The sequence below is a fragment of the Myxocyprinus asiaticus genome, chromosome 44 (genome assembly GCF_019703515.2).
Source record: "Myxocyprinus asiaticus isolate MX2 ecotype Aquarium Trade chromosome 44, UBuf_Myxa_2, whole genome shotgun sequence".
Taxonomy (NCBI): Eukaryota; Metazoa; Chordata; class Actinopteri; order Cypriniformes; family Catostomidae; genus Myxocyprinus; species Myxocyprinus asiaticus.
The window spans coordinates 18842964-18858981 of record NC_059387.1 but is presented as its reverse complement, the minus strand read 5'-3'; the positions used below and the strand labels follow the sequence as shown (position 1 = coordinate 18858981).

General features: G+C 39.2%; 1 protein-coding gene across 4 annotated transcripts in view; it reads right to left on the bottom strand.

Moving 5' to 3' along the window:
• The window catches only part of mllt10 (MLLT10 histone lysine methyltransferase DOT1L cofactor), a 65025-nt gene that overhangs the window by 15606 nt on the left and 33401 nt on the right, over nt 1-16018 (bottom strand). For all 4 annotated transcript variants that reach the window (XM_051686922.1, XM_051686923.1, XM_051686924.1 and 1 more), the window contains 4 exons: nt 12668-12763; nt 12047-12359; nt 9050-9700; nt 4448-4620 (listed from right to left, as the gene is read on the bottom strand). In XM_051686922.1, the coding sequence (XP_051542882.1) occupies nt 4448-4620; nt 9050-9700; nt 12047-12359; nt 12668-12763 (1233 nt within the window). The remainder of the gene's footprint in view (nt 1-4447; nt 4621-9049; nt 9701-12046; nt 12360-12667; nt 12764-16018) is intronic.

The window sequence follows — 16018 nt, the reverse complement described above, 5'->3', positions numbered from 1 at the left end:
CAAGGATAAAAGAGTTTCAGGCAAGCTGAAGTAATGGTCACTTGCCCTATTGGGTCAGTGCTGTGTTGTCACTACAATACATTTGTTAAATTCTAAATCGCTCATGTTACTTATGCTTAGAAAATGTAAACATTTGGTTTTCTGTGATGTATTGGACACTGTTGCAAATTCAGCTGATTTAAACTTTTTAAGTTAACATGATGTAGCTGGCTAACACAGATAAGGTTTTGTTGAAATTGCAAATGACTTGTCATCGTCCTGGATAGTGATGTCAAAAGTACTGGTACTTCAGTGGCAAATCAATCTTAAAATTTAATAAAAATTGGTACTATAACAGACTGATCAAAACACATTTTATGAGCATCACGCGCTGTGCTTATTTTAATAGACACAAGAGAGCGCACATTTACTGTAAAGTGTGCAGCGCCTGCAGACTAAATATTTATATAATAAAATTGCAGCATTTTCTGCTTTGATTACCACACAGGGCATTTAATTAATGTTTTAACCAGAGGTGTGAAACTAAAACCAAAACACAGAACCAGAAAAGCCTTTACGTCAAAATCAAAGTTTGATTCAAAATAAAAAGCTTGAAGGGAAGATTTAGGAAACTGCGACAGAAATATATACCTACTAAATATATACTCAACTTTTATTTATAGAGTACTTTCAAAACCACAAGAATGGACCAAAGTGCTGTACAGAGATTCCCATTTCAACATCAAACACAATACATACCATGACAACTAAAATACTTATACAAAGACATACAAATAAAAACTTGGGAAATAAAAGCAAGTGCAAAGATACAAATTTGCCTCGTACACAATAATAAAAAAGCCTTTGAATAAGTATACCTATACAACACCCCAGCACCCCCACCCACCTTCCCATATTATATTATTTAAATAGTTTTATATAGTTTATTATTTTTATAGTTGTATTATATACTGCAAGAGTAACATTTTAATTTCTTAATTTATTTATAAACAGTGTGTTGCAAAAAAGTTTCTATAGCTAGCTACACGTTGTCATATGAATCTTGAACAACACTGATTCAGTGAGTTAATTAACTCAAGGATTCATCTTGACTGTGCACTATGTGATGGGTCCCACTTTTCTCTCATTATCAATTTCTCTCAACTAATTATACTAGTTACATATTATTATTACTATTATACAAGTAATATTTCTCTAATCATTTCTTAACTTGTACGTGGCATTGCTATGGGATGTGGTTAAAAATTGCAGGAAATTTCTGTTTGAAGTCGTGTTAACGATAGCCTTTGAATATTTCCAAATATAGTGAAATGCTCTCATCTCAGCTTCTGTCCACAAAAACCTGGTGTCATGGGGTTGTTTTTGATTTGTATATTTACTTGTAGTGGCCATTTAAAGTGAATTTAGAGAGCTGTAAATATAAAACGCTCAGCACACGTTACCAAACAGAATAGAATGCAACACTTATGTTATTCTGTGCACGAGATGAAATTCGTGAAGTGAGCTCAGAAACACCTCATGTGCACTCAAAACAGAGCTGTACATGAGTCGTGTGTAGAACGTGCAGACTGTTTGATTAAATCACAGCCTTCTGCGGTTTAATCTATACATCACCAGATAAATTTAATCTATGTATAAGGTCTTATCTTGATTTAGATTTTATTTCGATGGATTGTTTAGCCCAACACAATGCAAGTGTTGTTTTTGCGTTATTTCAGGGCACGTGCTCTTTTTATCTCATCACATTCAATTCAGAATGAAAGCTTACAACTTGGGGATCACTGGGTATCACTCTTTTGCTGTGGTGCTAAAGATTCAGTAGCAGCAGAGTGCCACTGCTGAAAAAGGTGCAGGAAAAACTGGCGACAAGAAAAAGAATTAGTTAAAATAACAAACCAATAAGTAATTTTTTTTTCAGGGTTCCCTCTCTTTGAGGCACAATTTTCCAGGACATTTTCAGGACATTTTACGTTCCTAGCAAGTATAATACAAGCAAAAATACATTCGTTCATTTAAATCGAGCTTTTATTTTGGCGTTTCTGTGTGTTTTTGACAGTAGTTTCTCACCTCCAGATAAGCAGTTCACTACATTGCCCAGTATGATTATTACTCCCAGTAAAGCTGTTCATGTCATATTCCATTGTGCGTTTTATAGCTAATGTCATTTTTATGACTAGATTCTATGATTCAGTCCATGCATTCTGCATACTACATGTGGTAACCACGATATATGTGGACTCTGATCGTTGAATTAATGAAAATTAATTCACATCCTGAGGTGTGAAGGCCGAATCACAAACTCGGGGTGTGAATTCTTTTTTTTTTTAAATCAGTGATTCGACCGCCATCGCTTTCTAAAGTTTATGACTCAAATGTTTTTGTGGTTAGCATAACAGCAATGTTGGAATGAAATTTTTTATTTTGTACTATACCAATACTTAAACTATTTCGTTAGAGCAAAGCAAAGATCACAGCAGATGAGCAGAGAAAGTATGTGACAGTGAATCGTTCATGACAATTAACTGTTGATGTTGTTCCACAATGTGCAGCCGGCGGCTATTCCAAGTACTGATCTTTACCACTTTCTGTACCATGTTTCCGTACATGTAACAAAAACCTTTTTAGCAACATGGTCAAACAGTTCTATATTATACTAAAATATTTTCCAGGATAAATCATTATTTTCCAGGACATTTAGGTATTTTTCTAACTTTCCATGACTGGAAAACTACATTGCAAAATTCCAGGTTTTCCAGGATGCGTGGGAACCATGTTTTTCCCTGTCTTTGTCTGGCAAAAAAGCATTTATGAATTAGCTGTCTTGGAGTTACATAATAGCTGTACAATTTCCAGTTATATTGCACAATAAAGACTTAAAGTAAACCATGAAAATATAAATAATGCTTCATTTTTTTTGTGATGGGACCATTTTGTTTTTTTACTGTTGATCTCTGACAACAGACTAGAATTCAGTTAATTTTTCATTAATTTAGTAGAGCCAACTATAGCGATTTTCTCACGAATGTCACTCTGTTTATCTGACTACACATTCAGTCTGCTGTACTGCTCTGACAAGCTAATGCAAACAGTCACATATACACAGACGTTCATCCGCAAAGACCATATACATAAGCAGCCTAGTCATAAGTACCCTAAATGACTCAAAACACTGTCTCCATAAGCTGAAAAATTAGGTCTGAAATGACACAAAATGTAGTTCTCACACTGACATGTTATGTAGCAAAGAACACCTAAGCCAGCTTCCCTCATACTGTTAATATATAGCTACTATTAGATAAATAATGCACAGCACAAACCTGGACTCTTGCCAACCAAATTCATTTATTCTGCAGAAGAAAAAAAATGTTTTCATGTCAGCAAGAATGTGAGTTAATTAATACATAAATAGCTGCACCCAACGTTTACATCCATGCCTTTTAGGAGTTAATTACTATTTGTGCCTTAATCGTGCACAAACAGCATTTATCTTGATAAAACTGAAACAAATTACCACACGATACAAAGACAATGAGTATAATTTGATTTAATTGGTTAATTTTGTAAGACATGAAGCATTAAGGATATGTGTGAGCTGAAAGCTCAGCGCGATTAGCAGCATTAGGCTACTTCTTCACTTTGCAGACATACTCTTTTTGTTTGAGGCTTATATTGTCAATTTTAAATAATGTACATTCGTGGAATTTTTCCAGATGCGTTGGTCACTAAATCGCTATTAGTTTCCCTACTTAAAAGGATTCACAGCTTCCCATTTACAAATCAGTCTAATTACACCCTGTCAAACAATAGCACCAATCTCTTAATGAAAACTTACATTTTAAACAAAACAAAAAAATACCTTAAAAATTTATTCTGGTGATGCAGTCACATTTTTATGCTCATCTAAATTCCTTCTTTCTTACATTTACTCCACCCACATGTAAGAACTAAATCAACCAAAAAAGTTGTATTGAAACTTGTTTTTTTTTTTATCCCCTTTTCTCCCAATTTGGAATACCCAATTCCCACTACTTAGTAAGTCCTCATGGTGGCGCGGTTACTCACCTCAATCCAGGTGGTGGAGGACAAGTCTCAGTTGCCTCCGCTTCTGATACAGTCAATCCGCGCATCTTATCATGTGGCTCGCTGTGCATGACACCGTGGAGACTCCGCATGTGGAGGCTCATGCTATTCTCTGCGATCCACGCACAACTTACCACGTGACCACGAAGAGGTTACCCCATGTGACTCTACCCTCCCTAGCAACCGGGCCAATTTGATTACTTAGGAGACCTGGCTTGAGTCACTCAGCACACCCTGGATTCGAACTCACGACTCCAGGGGTGGTAGTCAGCGTCAATACCCGTTGAGCTACCCAGGCCTCCTATTGAAACATCTATTAAACACATACAGTGTATGACTGCGTAATACACCATGTTCAATTACTCACATGTGTGGATGAGGTGCTGGTGAAAGGGGCAGTTGGGGGCAGTGAGGTAAGGTTGGGCATGGAAGTAACCACAGACTGATGAGTGGGTAACTCTGGGTTGGTTCCGGATAGAGACCCTCCAAGGACCGCACCTGGCAATGGGCAGGCTACATCACTACTGCTGGTGTACGACCCTGCATGAACAGGAGAGGAAAAAGACAGGATTTAGAGTAAATCATTTAGGTTAAACAGTAAATTTTCAATGGTTCCATGACAAATCCGCTCCCAAGCCCAAGGATATCTTTTGATTTCCACTGGATAGAATGTCATAAATAATATTAGCACACTCATTGTCTTGTTTATCAGTAGGAGATCTGGCACAGCAACCAGGGAATCTGAAACAAATCAATGCAGCATATGACCTGTAATCCAGTGGTAAAGGCAAAGTATTAATAGTTGTAAAGGGCAACCTCTTTCCTCCAATATCCCTTCACTGGTTATCCATCTATCTCACTTGTCTCTTTCTCTCTGCCCCAGAGATGAACTTTGTGGACTTTGAATTGCCTGTCTGACCAGACCTTCATCACAGCAGACATCGAGAAAGAGCACAAAGCATTTCTAAGTCCTCTCAACATGCACTCTTCACCGGGCTCCCTATGACCCAGAAAATGGTTTCTTCGAATCTGACGACTCACCATTTCTTCTGTAAAAATGACTGAGGGCTTTCAGGTGGGGCTAGGCAGCTGGGGATTACTACATCCCATTCATATTTATGTGCCGGTTCATGACATGCATGCTGTTTGTTGCCGTTGCTGTTGTTTTATTGATTTTTTCCCCCCACTTCTCTCTCCCTCATCCCCAGCCACCATCTCAAATAAACCCAGCTGATGGCCCAGGCTGACCCTTGCAAGAACAAGAGGGGCCCCCTTGCCACACAAAGGAATGAATGGCTTGCGGCAGTCCACATTCACTGTCGAAACAAGGAAACATTGTTGGGCAGAGAGGTACCACGTGAACCGTGTACAGTACCAAACTCCACACATAGGACACATCCAACAGAGAAAGCAAGCCAGATTGTTAAATCTTAGACATCATGTCCAAGGTCTGTGTCATGGAATTCTATTTTAATTCAACATCTTACCTTTGGGAGATCGCTGAATACCAATAGCTTACTCAATGCATTAATGATTAAATTTATCTTTAAATAATCATGTTAATCTAGTAATCTGGTTAATAATTAACATTTCAGAAAAGGTCAACCAACAGAGCATTTGATTAGAGGCTACAAGACATGAGCAGCCAAACAAAGCAAGGACAAAGATCCTGTTATCTGGTGGTGATCGAACAGGCCAATCGATCAGGACTTAACATCTCCTCCTGAAACCCCCCTTATCAAATCAGGGGAGAGAGGGGATACTTCAAATTAGATTAGCCAGAATTTCAAGTCAAACCAGTCTCCTCTCTCAGCAGAAAATCCATGCGAGTTCAGAAGGAGGTTAATGACAAGGCTCAGGACCTGATAAGGATCCTCGGCACTTTCCTTACGGAAGGCTCCAGATGAAGAAAGGAGGGACTGATTCAAAGCATTGTTGCAGGCCTGTAGAACAGATTTAGGCCTTTGACGTGGCAGATGTTTTCAATTTAAATGTGGTATCGTGAGCAGTGATCAATGTCATGAAATGTTTTTAGTTGGGCTGCTAGCTTTAAGATATGCTAAATGTTCTATCACATGCAAACACACTTTGGCAGAGTTGGCTTGATGTTTCAAATGTGTGCTGACTGAAAGCGTGGATAAGTTACAGCGTATGGCTATAGTTAATGCAGCAAATGCATGCATTGCTCACGATTGTTTACTTGAATAGACAGGATGGCTACATAGTTTAATCACTGTGTAATAAATCCAGCCTCGTGATTGTGCGAGTGTATATCGTAACTGTATAATGTACATTGTGCTATCTGTCTTGCCCAGCTTTTCCCTCTTCTCATTTCAGACAAACACTGTTTTACTAACAAGAATCTTTTCCCACCCTCCCCAAATGGCACCCCATAAAGCCTACTCCCGGCTGGGCCCGGGATGGATGTTTGCATTTAATAATGGCCCCCACTGCTCCCCCTTATAAACCAGTCATTCATCAAAAAAAAAAAAAAAAAAAAAAAAAAAAAGGCTGGGAGTTGTTCAGGGAGGGTAAGACAGATAGATGAGGCGGAGCACTCCGTTCTAGCCCTGCATTAACCGTGGCTAAATATTTACAGTCCTGCCAAAGGCCAGGACCAGGTGAGGGCAGGGAGGGGTGGGATACTGAGCCCCAAACAAACAAAAAAGCCCAGACGGCCTTGAGGGAGGGGACAGGGTGATAGTGTGATAGAGAAAACATACTACTATGGAGTGACATAGACCAAAAGACACACTGGAGTTTCTTAGTTCTAATCAAAACGGAAACTCCAAAGTGGTCCAATGGTTGCCAAGCAACAGGGCAGTACCACCAATCAGGCCCTTAAAGCTAGCCTGCGTTTGTGGAGCACTTATGTCAATGGAGAGTTGTAGCAGGTGAGATAGTGCCTGCAAATGAGTGAGACAAAACGATGTGACCTATACGTGAGTGCGTATGCGAGAGACATAACCAGCACTGTGCACGCAACTGTAGTCGCCCTGGCTCCAACTCAGTGACTGGGAAGGCCAGTAGGGGTCAGGGCATTTCTACACACTATCTTAAGATGCTAGTGATCATGGCTCAATCCGGATCCAGAGCGAAGAGAGCGACAGGAAGGAACAAATAAAATTAACTAATTGCCTGTTACAGCCTCCTTCCCTCCTCCAGCTCCCTCAGGCTCAACAGGTTAATGTGCATCTCTATGGAGATTCAGCGGGCCACTCCGAGCTCTCAATCAGGTAGGAATAAGGAAGCACTTTAGAGAGAACCTCCATCCACTTTTAGCCTATTGAGCTTTAGTATAGACCAAAACAACATCCCACTGGGTCCCAGGCCTCTCTTTGAGAAAAGGGGACCTCAAATGCTTTTTTCTTTTCTTTTTTTTGGTAATAAACAGAAATGTGAAAAAAAAAAAAAACTGCTATTCAGGGAAGGATTAAGATGAGTTAGCCTGTGATTTGAAATCTCTGAAACTGAACTGAATGGGATACTGAAAATTAAGTTTTTCAGTGATTTAAGAATTGTGACCTTTGGCTAATCTCGAGTGACTGATTCTTATGAAAATAAATGTTCTTGGGTCATGTCCACTTTTTCTCTACATTTTAGCCTTCCCTCCACACTGAGATGGCATTTTTGTCAGCAAAAACTAAGCTTTTTGAAAAACGCTCTCTGAAGTGGATAAATTAGAAAATGCCATCTTCACAATATAGTGTGGAATGGGATAACAGATATATCTAAAAATGATGACATATTTGTTGTCATGTGACGCAATCATGTGATCTATTCAACCAAAACAATCAAGATGGCGGCCTGTGCTATAGCGGCGCTGTTGTGCCTGATATTCACTTTGATAGCTTTGTTAAAGATAAATGTTACTTTGTACAATGTTCACATTGCATTCCTTCAAAGGCAATGGGAAGTTTACTTGGAATTGGTGTCCGGCATGGAACATGAGGACAATTGTGTTTCAGACCATACACATTTTCATAAGTTTCAGTGTGGACGAGCAACTTTGGAAAACGCTTGAAAACGGCAGTGTGGACAGAGCATTTCAAAATGAAAAAAAAAAAAAAAAAAACGTTTTTAAATATATCCTGATTAATGTAGAAGTAGCCTCAGATCTACCAAAACATACTAGTACTAATTTTTTAATGCAACAATGCAGATGTATTTATGTGCAAGAGTCAATGAAAAAGTGTGTGTGTGTGTGTGTGTGTGTGTATGTGTAAGTGAATAAGGAAAAAAGTGAGATTTACTGTAGAAAGAGAGGGAAGAAACTGGGAGATCGGAAGTGCCTGAGCATTTACAATAGTGAAACAGTATGAAAAACAGTAAAACATAATAGACCTTAATCGAAGTGGACACTATATTTCATTTGATACAAACAAAAATGAGGCTGAGAGAGGACAAATTTCCACTAAGCATGGGCTGGGGAAATTAGACGAGACCAACATCAAATGCTGTTTGCATCCCATTGTTTTTTCATACTGTGACACTTTCCAAGCGAAACAGGATATTTCACACACACACACACACACACACACACACACACACACACAATCTAAATTTATAAACAGGATTTGATTTTGTTCACTGGAAATTGATTGGATTATAAAAAGGGGTCTCTATATAACGTAGTTGGAGGGGAGGGACTAAAAATAAGAACTTGGTGACATCTGGCAAAAAGGGAAGTCATTTCATCCATAGAGCAAGTTGATACATTTTAATGAAAAATTCTCCCAAAAAAATTCCTATGGAATAAGGTGCACCGATAAATTGTTCACAATAAGTCCAGATACATCTATAAAGAAAGTAAATAGGGTAAAATTTCATGTCATGTTAACAAAGACAGTACACTACATTTGGACACTATCCCTCATGGCTTCTTCATTCTCGACCAATTATATACAGTATAACATTCACTCAGACTAAGATCTATTGTTGATTGCTGAGCATAAATCTCTCTGCTCACCTGGTCCAGCAGGTGGGGAGCTGACAGTCATATTCTGTAAGCTTCCATTCCTGAGGAGAGACGGGGACTTTTGAATGCCCATACTGGTGCTACCAGCTCCCACTGCTCCCACACCTCCAGCACTACTGACGGCGTTCCCACGGCAGGCTATAGTGCTCATGGAGGACTGTGAGGGGGAGGCGGAAGAGGGCAGTGTGGCTCCGTGGTCTCCCACCTCCAAGTTCTTACTATCCTGGGAGGTGAAGCATGGTCCATACCGATTCCTCCAGTTCCCCCGCTTCTTTTTCTTCACTCCATCTTCACCAGTGGAGGAAGATGATGTTGCGGAGGAAGAGGATGAGGAGGGCTGGGGGCGTTTGTAGGCGGCTGAGGCCAGGCTGCCAAGCTCTCCTGCAGGGTGACAGTTTTCGTAATGCTTGCTGGAGCTGGAGCTTTGCGGGAGGGACATCATGCTGAAGGTGTTGAGGGACACCATGCCTTCAGAGGCTCCACCCTCTGCACCATCCTTCACGTGACAGCGACCAAAGGAAGGAGGTGTGTACGAGTCACCAGCCCTAAGACTGGAGTCTGAAAAGCTGAGTAATTCGGAGGTGGGCTGGACCACAGATCCACTAGTGGCTGATTTACTGCTGCTGCTACCTAATAAAAGACCTGAAACAGAGAGAGAGATAAAGATGAAGTCCAGTAGAATCACAACCTTGTTAAGGGAGACAGATAAGACCTTAGGGAGGTGGCAATTGGTTATAATACCTAAGGACTGTTTTGGAGGCACACTTTTTTAATACACAGAAACACAGCATAGCTGTAGCACCAAATTAGACCATAGCCCAGACTCAACAGCTATGTACCATCTTTATTGAACCAAAGAGCCAGATCTGTAGCGTTTTAGCTCAAACAAATTATCAAGGCTGTGCAGGTTTGTTCAGCAACTTTTGCCATGTTATATATATATATATATATACACCAGTTTCAAGTACTGTATATCCTTAGCGATTGTGTTCCTATGCTAGTGTACAAATTTATGATTTAGCCACAAAGGATTACCAAAAATCCTCTCTAAATTGTGGAATAGGTATGAATTAATCCCTGTGAAAAGAAACAGGCTGGCAAAAATGATTTAGATGGCAATGAAGAACTCTGAACTTGGAGGTTCAGAGTTGTATATATTTTTTTTTTTTTTTACTTGACCTGATATCAGGAAACGCAATGCATCTCTTCCTTCTCCAACTCCTAGGTGGGACAGTCAGCTTTGCAGGCAGCCAAAAAATCAGGTATGTAGGCAGCCAAGAAGGGTGACCCAGATCTAGGTGTTCATTCAGGCCCTCCCCGCAGGCAAGGACTCGTCCTTTTACCAAAGTAACAGCTCCTACATGCATGCTTTTACAGCTGCGGCAAAGTGGCTGAAGATTTACTTTCCAATTTTACTGTGAACATTTTGCTCCGATACACAGTGTTTGAATACACACAAATGTAAATGAGATTTGAAAACTATGGCGTAGGTGAAGATTATCATCACTAATAACTAGCAACGAAGCCTTGGGCAGTATCAAAACAACACGCTGAATCTGTGGCGGAAGAAAGTAGTTCCACTAATAAAAGCGTTTTAGGGATGAAAACCGGAAAATGTCTTGAGATAAAACCCCAAACGATGTCTTAAGGTGTGGAAACTGTGGTATAAGCTGAATAATTGACTCCGGCCCGTTGAATTATTGAAAAATAATGCACACCCGCTGCGCGTCGTTTCCGCATTACCACCTCGGGGTGTGCATTATTTTTCAATAATTCAACGAGCCGTCGTCAATTATTCCTTACATAATTATTTTAATATAGCAAAATAACTCATGTGTTCCATGGAAGAAAGAAAATTCTTATGGGTTTGGAATGACATGAAGGCGAGTAAATTAATTTTCATTTTTAGGTGAACTATTTCTTGTCTCAACGATAAAGGAATGTAGCAAAAATCGCTGCCCTGACAAAAAGGGAATTAGTTGGGGTTTTTTTTGTTTGTTTCTAACACACTTACAGAAGGCTCCTCCTATATCATATCAGTGAATGACAGAAGTTTAAAAATGGCTCAAGGGCCAAGATTAGGGCACTGCTATCTGTTTACTGACATGCCTCCTTAACCTCTTAACTGGCAGACCCACCTGAGGGACAGAGTGGACACAGCTATTACAGGTTTAACCCTGAACTATAAAGGGTTAACCATGGTTGTTGTATCAACAACAACAAGAAAATTCACATATACGGCACAATGAAAATATTACATATTACCACGACTCTTATTGTCAAACACAGAGGGCTCAATTTAATAACAAATTTCTCATATTCTTCTCACAACTGGGTCTGAGTTAGGTGTTGTCAAACCTCGGGCGATATGACATACTTCCATCCAGCAGATTAGATTCCACAGTTAAAGTCCTACATCTTTTGATCTCTTTGCACTCTAAGAAAACACGTTGTGTTGTTTCTTCTTTTGGGAGTTCCTCGATGTTTTCATGTAACTCAAGCAAGGAGGCCCCCACCGCACTTTGACACATTAATGATTAGTCTGAATTTTCCAGACGTGACCTCTGCTTCAATCCCTCCATCATTGCTTGATAGAACAAGGGAAGTGAACATGCCTCTCCTCTGACTCCCAAGCCTCCCTCACACAACCACACACAAAAACTCTTACACACATACACACAGGAGACGCCACCCACAGAACAGCCGGCTCAGAGAGACTCATCGCTCCATATTACAGCGCCAACGGCAGCCAGCCAGACGACAGCCTTATCGTACACACACGCCATACTTACTGCTTCTGGCTTCTGGCTTCCATCCAGCCCTGTCACAACACACTCTCTCTAATGCCACACACAGGAAGTCAACATTAGACTTGAATCTCGCTGTTTGTTTCAATTTAGAAACATGGAGAAGGTAGAGAGGGTGTTTACCAATTCAGTTCTTTGACGATCTAGTGTAAAATTAAGTGGGCATATTTAAGGGCCCTACCTTGCTGAAATGGACTGAATGAGGAGGGGGCCGTGGATGAAGTCGCCGTTGTAACCACAGGGCCGTGGGGTTTGCCCAGCATGGACTTGCGGCCCCTTGACCTCGAGCTTGAGCCAGTGCTGTGACTGCTGGGCTTCTTGCTCTTGCCCTCAGAGCTCTTGCCATCTGAGGAGCCACCATCCTTGGAACTAGAACTGGAGTGAGACGGAACTTCCTGGAAATTAGCATTGGTAAAGCGGCCTCCGCTGTCGTCCAGCCGCTTCTGAGAAGAGGAGATGGAGGAGACACTTCCTCCACTGCTGCTGTTGTAGCTCTGTGGAACAGCGGAAAACACAGACATGGGATTAAAAGACTTGGAATGCACTTGAGTTATTACTACAGCATAACATTCATAAGAGGCTGCTGAGAAATCTTGGAGCACTTCCAAAGAATTTTCAAGTGTGACTGACATCTTCCCTTCCTCCCTGTATTTGCAGGTCAGCATTGAGTGACAAAACTATTTCCTGTATCATTATTGACTCAAACATGCCTTTATAAATGACATGTCATAAAGCCAAAACAAGTGTAAATTATATCAGAATTAATCTCTAGAGGGTCTAACATGGTCTAATGTGGACTCACCTTCTCAGAGGTCACCATTAGAGCTGGTACCAGGGAGGGCGAGAGTTCCAAAGGCTTTTTGTGCTTTGGCTTATGCCGATCTCTTTCTTTATGTTTCTGTGATGAAAAAAAAAAAAGTTAATGAAGAGGGTATGGTTAAAGGTTTCGAGTACACCTCAAGGAGGACTTAGCCTACAATGCCATTTCCAGAAACAAAGAAAGAAACAGAAAGATGGGAAAATCAAAAGCAGAGACAGTAACTACGTTTCCATCCAAGGATTTTTTGCTAAAAAAGTTTTAGTGCATCAAAATAAAGCTGATGGAAATGCAAATTATCGCTAAAATTTCACAAGTGTCGACATAATATTTTTCCTTTTAACTCTAGCGCATAAACTCTATGTCAAGACTTAAAACTACGATGTAGTGTCACGTGACAGAATTTACCCCCATCGTTAGCCTGTGTTAATCATGACGACAAGGTATACAGCCTTGAAAGCCAATTTATTGTAAGTGATTATGGATTGATCTTAACGGCATAGCACAGATCCGATGCTGCAAACATGACACTTCCAGGAGTGCCAACACAAACATCTCGTATCATGCACATCGACAAGTACACAGAGAACAAATGAATGGCCACTGTTTGCGATTAATTTAATTGCAGTGGCCATCCGTTTATTTAAAGTTGCTTTTCCACACCATTCAAAATAACAGATGGCAGTCATGGAATTAGCCTATAATACAAAAAAAATATAAAAAAAAATAAATAAAAAAAATTCATTTCTGTGCACAAATATGTTTTAAATTAAAAATAAATACACAATACTAGGAGAAAAGCATCAGTGGTGTGCTTTTTGGAACACTAACATATAGCCCAATTCTATAAAATTATTGTTTATACTTTTGAAAAAATGCCGGCAAAATTCCCTGTATTAAAGTAAATAAATTAGCCTACCAAATGAATAAAGTATTAAATAAAATAATTACCAAATTAAAATAATAATATTTTTATACCTATAAATGCCCTTTCTTTACGCAAACTTAAATTAGCCTTACCCTGTTCTGTAGGCGAAAAAAGTTGGCTGAATGACATTCTCAGAATATTCTGCACTTTTTTCAAGACTATAAACTATCAGAACTATTTGTCCAATGAGTTCCCTTTCAGAAAACCAGCTTTTGAACATTTAAATATTTTAAATCTAATCCTCTTTACCTCGATTTGCATTTGCTGAGCTTCTTCAGGAAATGTAAATTGCATTATGACATTAAATTAATTTGAGATGACAATTAAGTTCAGTTGGTCATTAAAAGTTGCTGGACAAATATGCGGGACATAATGCAGTTGTGATGGCAATGCTTTAGATTAAATGATTGTTCAAAATAGCCTATTGAATATCAGGAATGTCTCATATGTAAACCCTGATATTACACTGCATCAGTTTTTCTTTAATAGCTGAGCACACAGCATATACACATTGATAGATGGTCCTTATACTAAGACTGAAAGTTTCCCCACTACTTAGTGCAGGTTGCCAGCTTGAACAGGGCCATGATGATTCGCTTTCGGGTCGGGACCGGTGGCAATCTGCGATAGGCGCAACATCAGGACCAATATTACAGTCCTATCAGAAGGGCAACTGCTCCCTTTTGATTGCAATTCCTCCTCTTCTGATTGCTTTTATTTGTGAAATTGAAATGACAGTAAGCTGGCTAATTTCAATGAATTGTCTCAATACTCTCCCCATTTTACCAAAACTTCGGAGGAAAAAAATTAGGGACATCTGGGAGGCGAATTAGCGATAAACACACATTTTTGTATGGAAACGGCTTAAGGGCAGATTTCTTATGCGATAAACCAAAACTTATGCGACAAAGTGTTTTTTTTAGGCATGACGTCATCACGCACACCATTTTTATCGATAAAAGGTCATTTGAATGGAAACAGGCAGAAGACGGCAAATTTCGCAAAAAAATTTTTTTTACCCATTTTCACTTTGTTGATAACAAAATAGCGCGAAAAGTGGATGAAAACTAGGCTAATGAAGGACACATTTTGAACACGTCAAGATTTTGCATACATTTATTCCTGACGAAAGATGGCCACTAGTGCTCCCCATGAACATCTTTCAATAAAGATTCAAAAGAAAGTGTTTTCCTCTGAATGTGAAAGGTTTCACATTGCAGGCCCGACCGTAGTCTACTGCAGCTTAATTTACACCCCGATCTAGTGCGGCGCGCCACACAGGTCTATTTGCGGCTCCGAAACGGGAGCGTGAACAAATTTACAATTCACACTCCAATCGAACACCTCCAGCCTCTTCGTTTCTGTTCTTAAGAGCATGGCTATAAAATCATTCAGTGATCCTGAACCATTCTGACAGAATATTTACACATTTCCCACTGGAGTGATACAAAAATGTGTCTATTTTTTTTTTTTTTTTTTTTTGCCCCTTTCTGTCATCTTCCAGCCATTGTCTCTGAACAATGATTCTGAACATAATGGTTCATGCTACTTTCCTGTGCAAGTGGCGGTGACAATTCCAGAGGCCCTCAGGCTTAAGTTTTTCAATGAAAATTAAAATGAGCTTCCACTTCCTCTATGCCATTTACGTGCATATACAATTTTAAATGTCATTTTCTTTGAATAGGAAAATCATACGCATTTGAAATGAAGGTTTTGAATAAGCACCCTGGGAATTCTGTAAATTAAAAAAAGAAAAGCATGAAAAGGATGTTATTTGTATTGAAAACTTAATACTATTGGTTTTCATCTGCATCCTACATATCTAGAGAGTGACTTTTTTCCTATTACATTTAAAAATTATTTTCATATAATACAGATCATAAAACAAATCAAGTTTAAATCCAGTTAAACGGACAATTTTTTACCTAAAACTACAAAATGAAATCTAATATATAAATATATTAATGTATTAACAACAACATAAAATATAACATTTCCAACATTTCCAAAGCTTGCAAAGTTAAACACACCTTTGCTCTTCAAGGAAACTGCCAATTTTAAAAGGAAACAAAGAGAAGACTCTGTCTTAATGTTGTGCCTAAAGGTGTTGACAAGGCAGGCGATACTGTGAGAATCATGTCGTCACTTGGCTTTGTTTATAAAAAATAAATAAAATAAAAAGTAGCTATGTATCTTTCAATCCCGTTTAAATGTGTAAATTCAATGAATTGCTGTAATTAAGATTAATTCTAGCAATTCATTGAATTTAAACCTATTTAAAAGGGGTATTTAAACTATAAATGGCAAAAAAGCAGCTATGAAAAATTATATTTATTTATTAATTAATATTCTGACATAAACACCTGGCAAGTATTTGACATAGGCCAACAGCTATCTTAATTATCCAA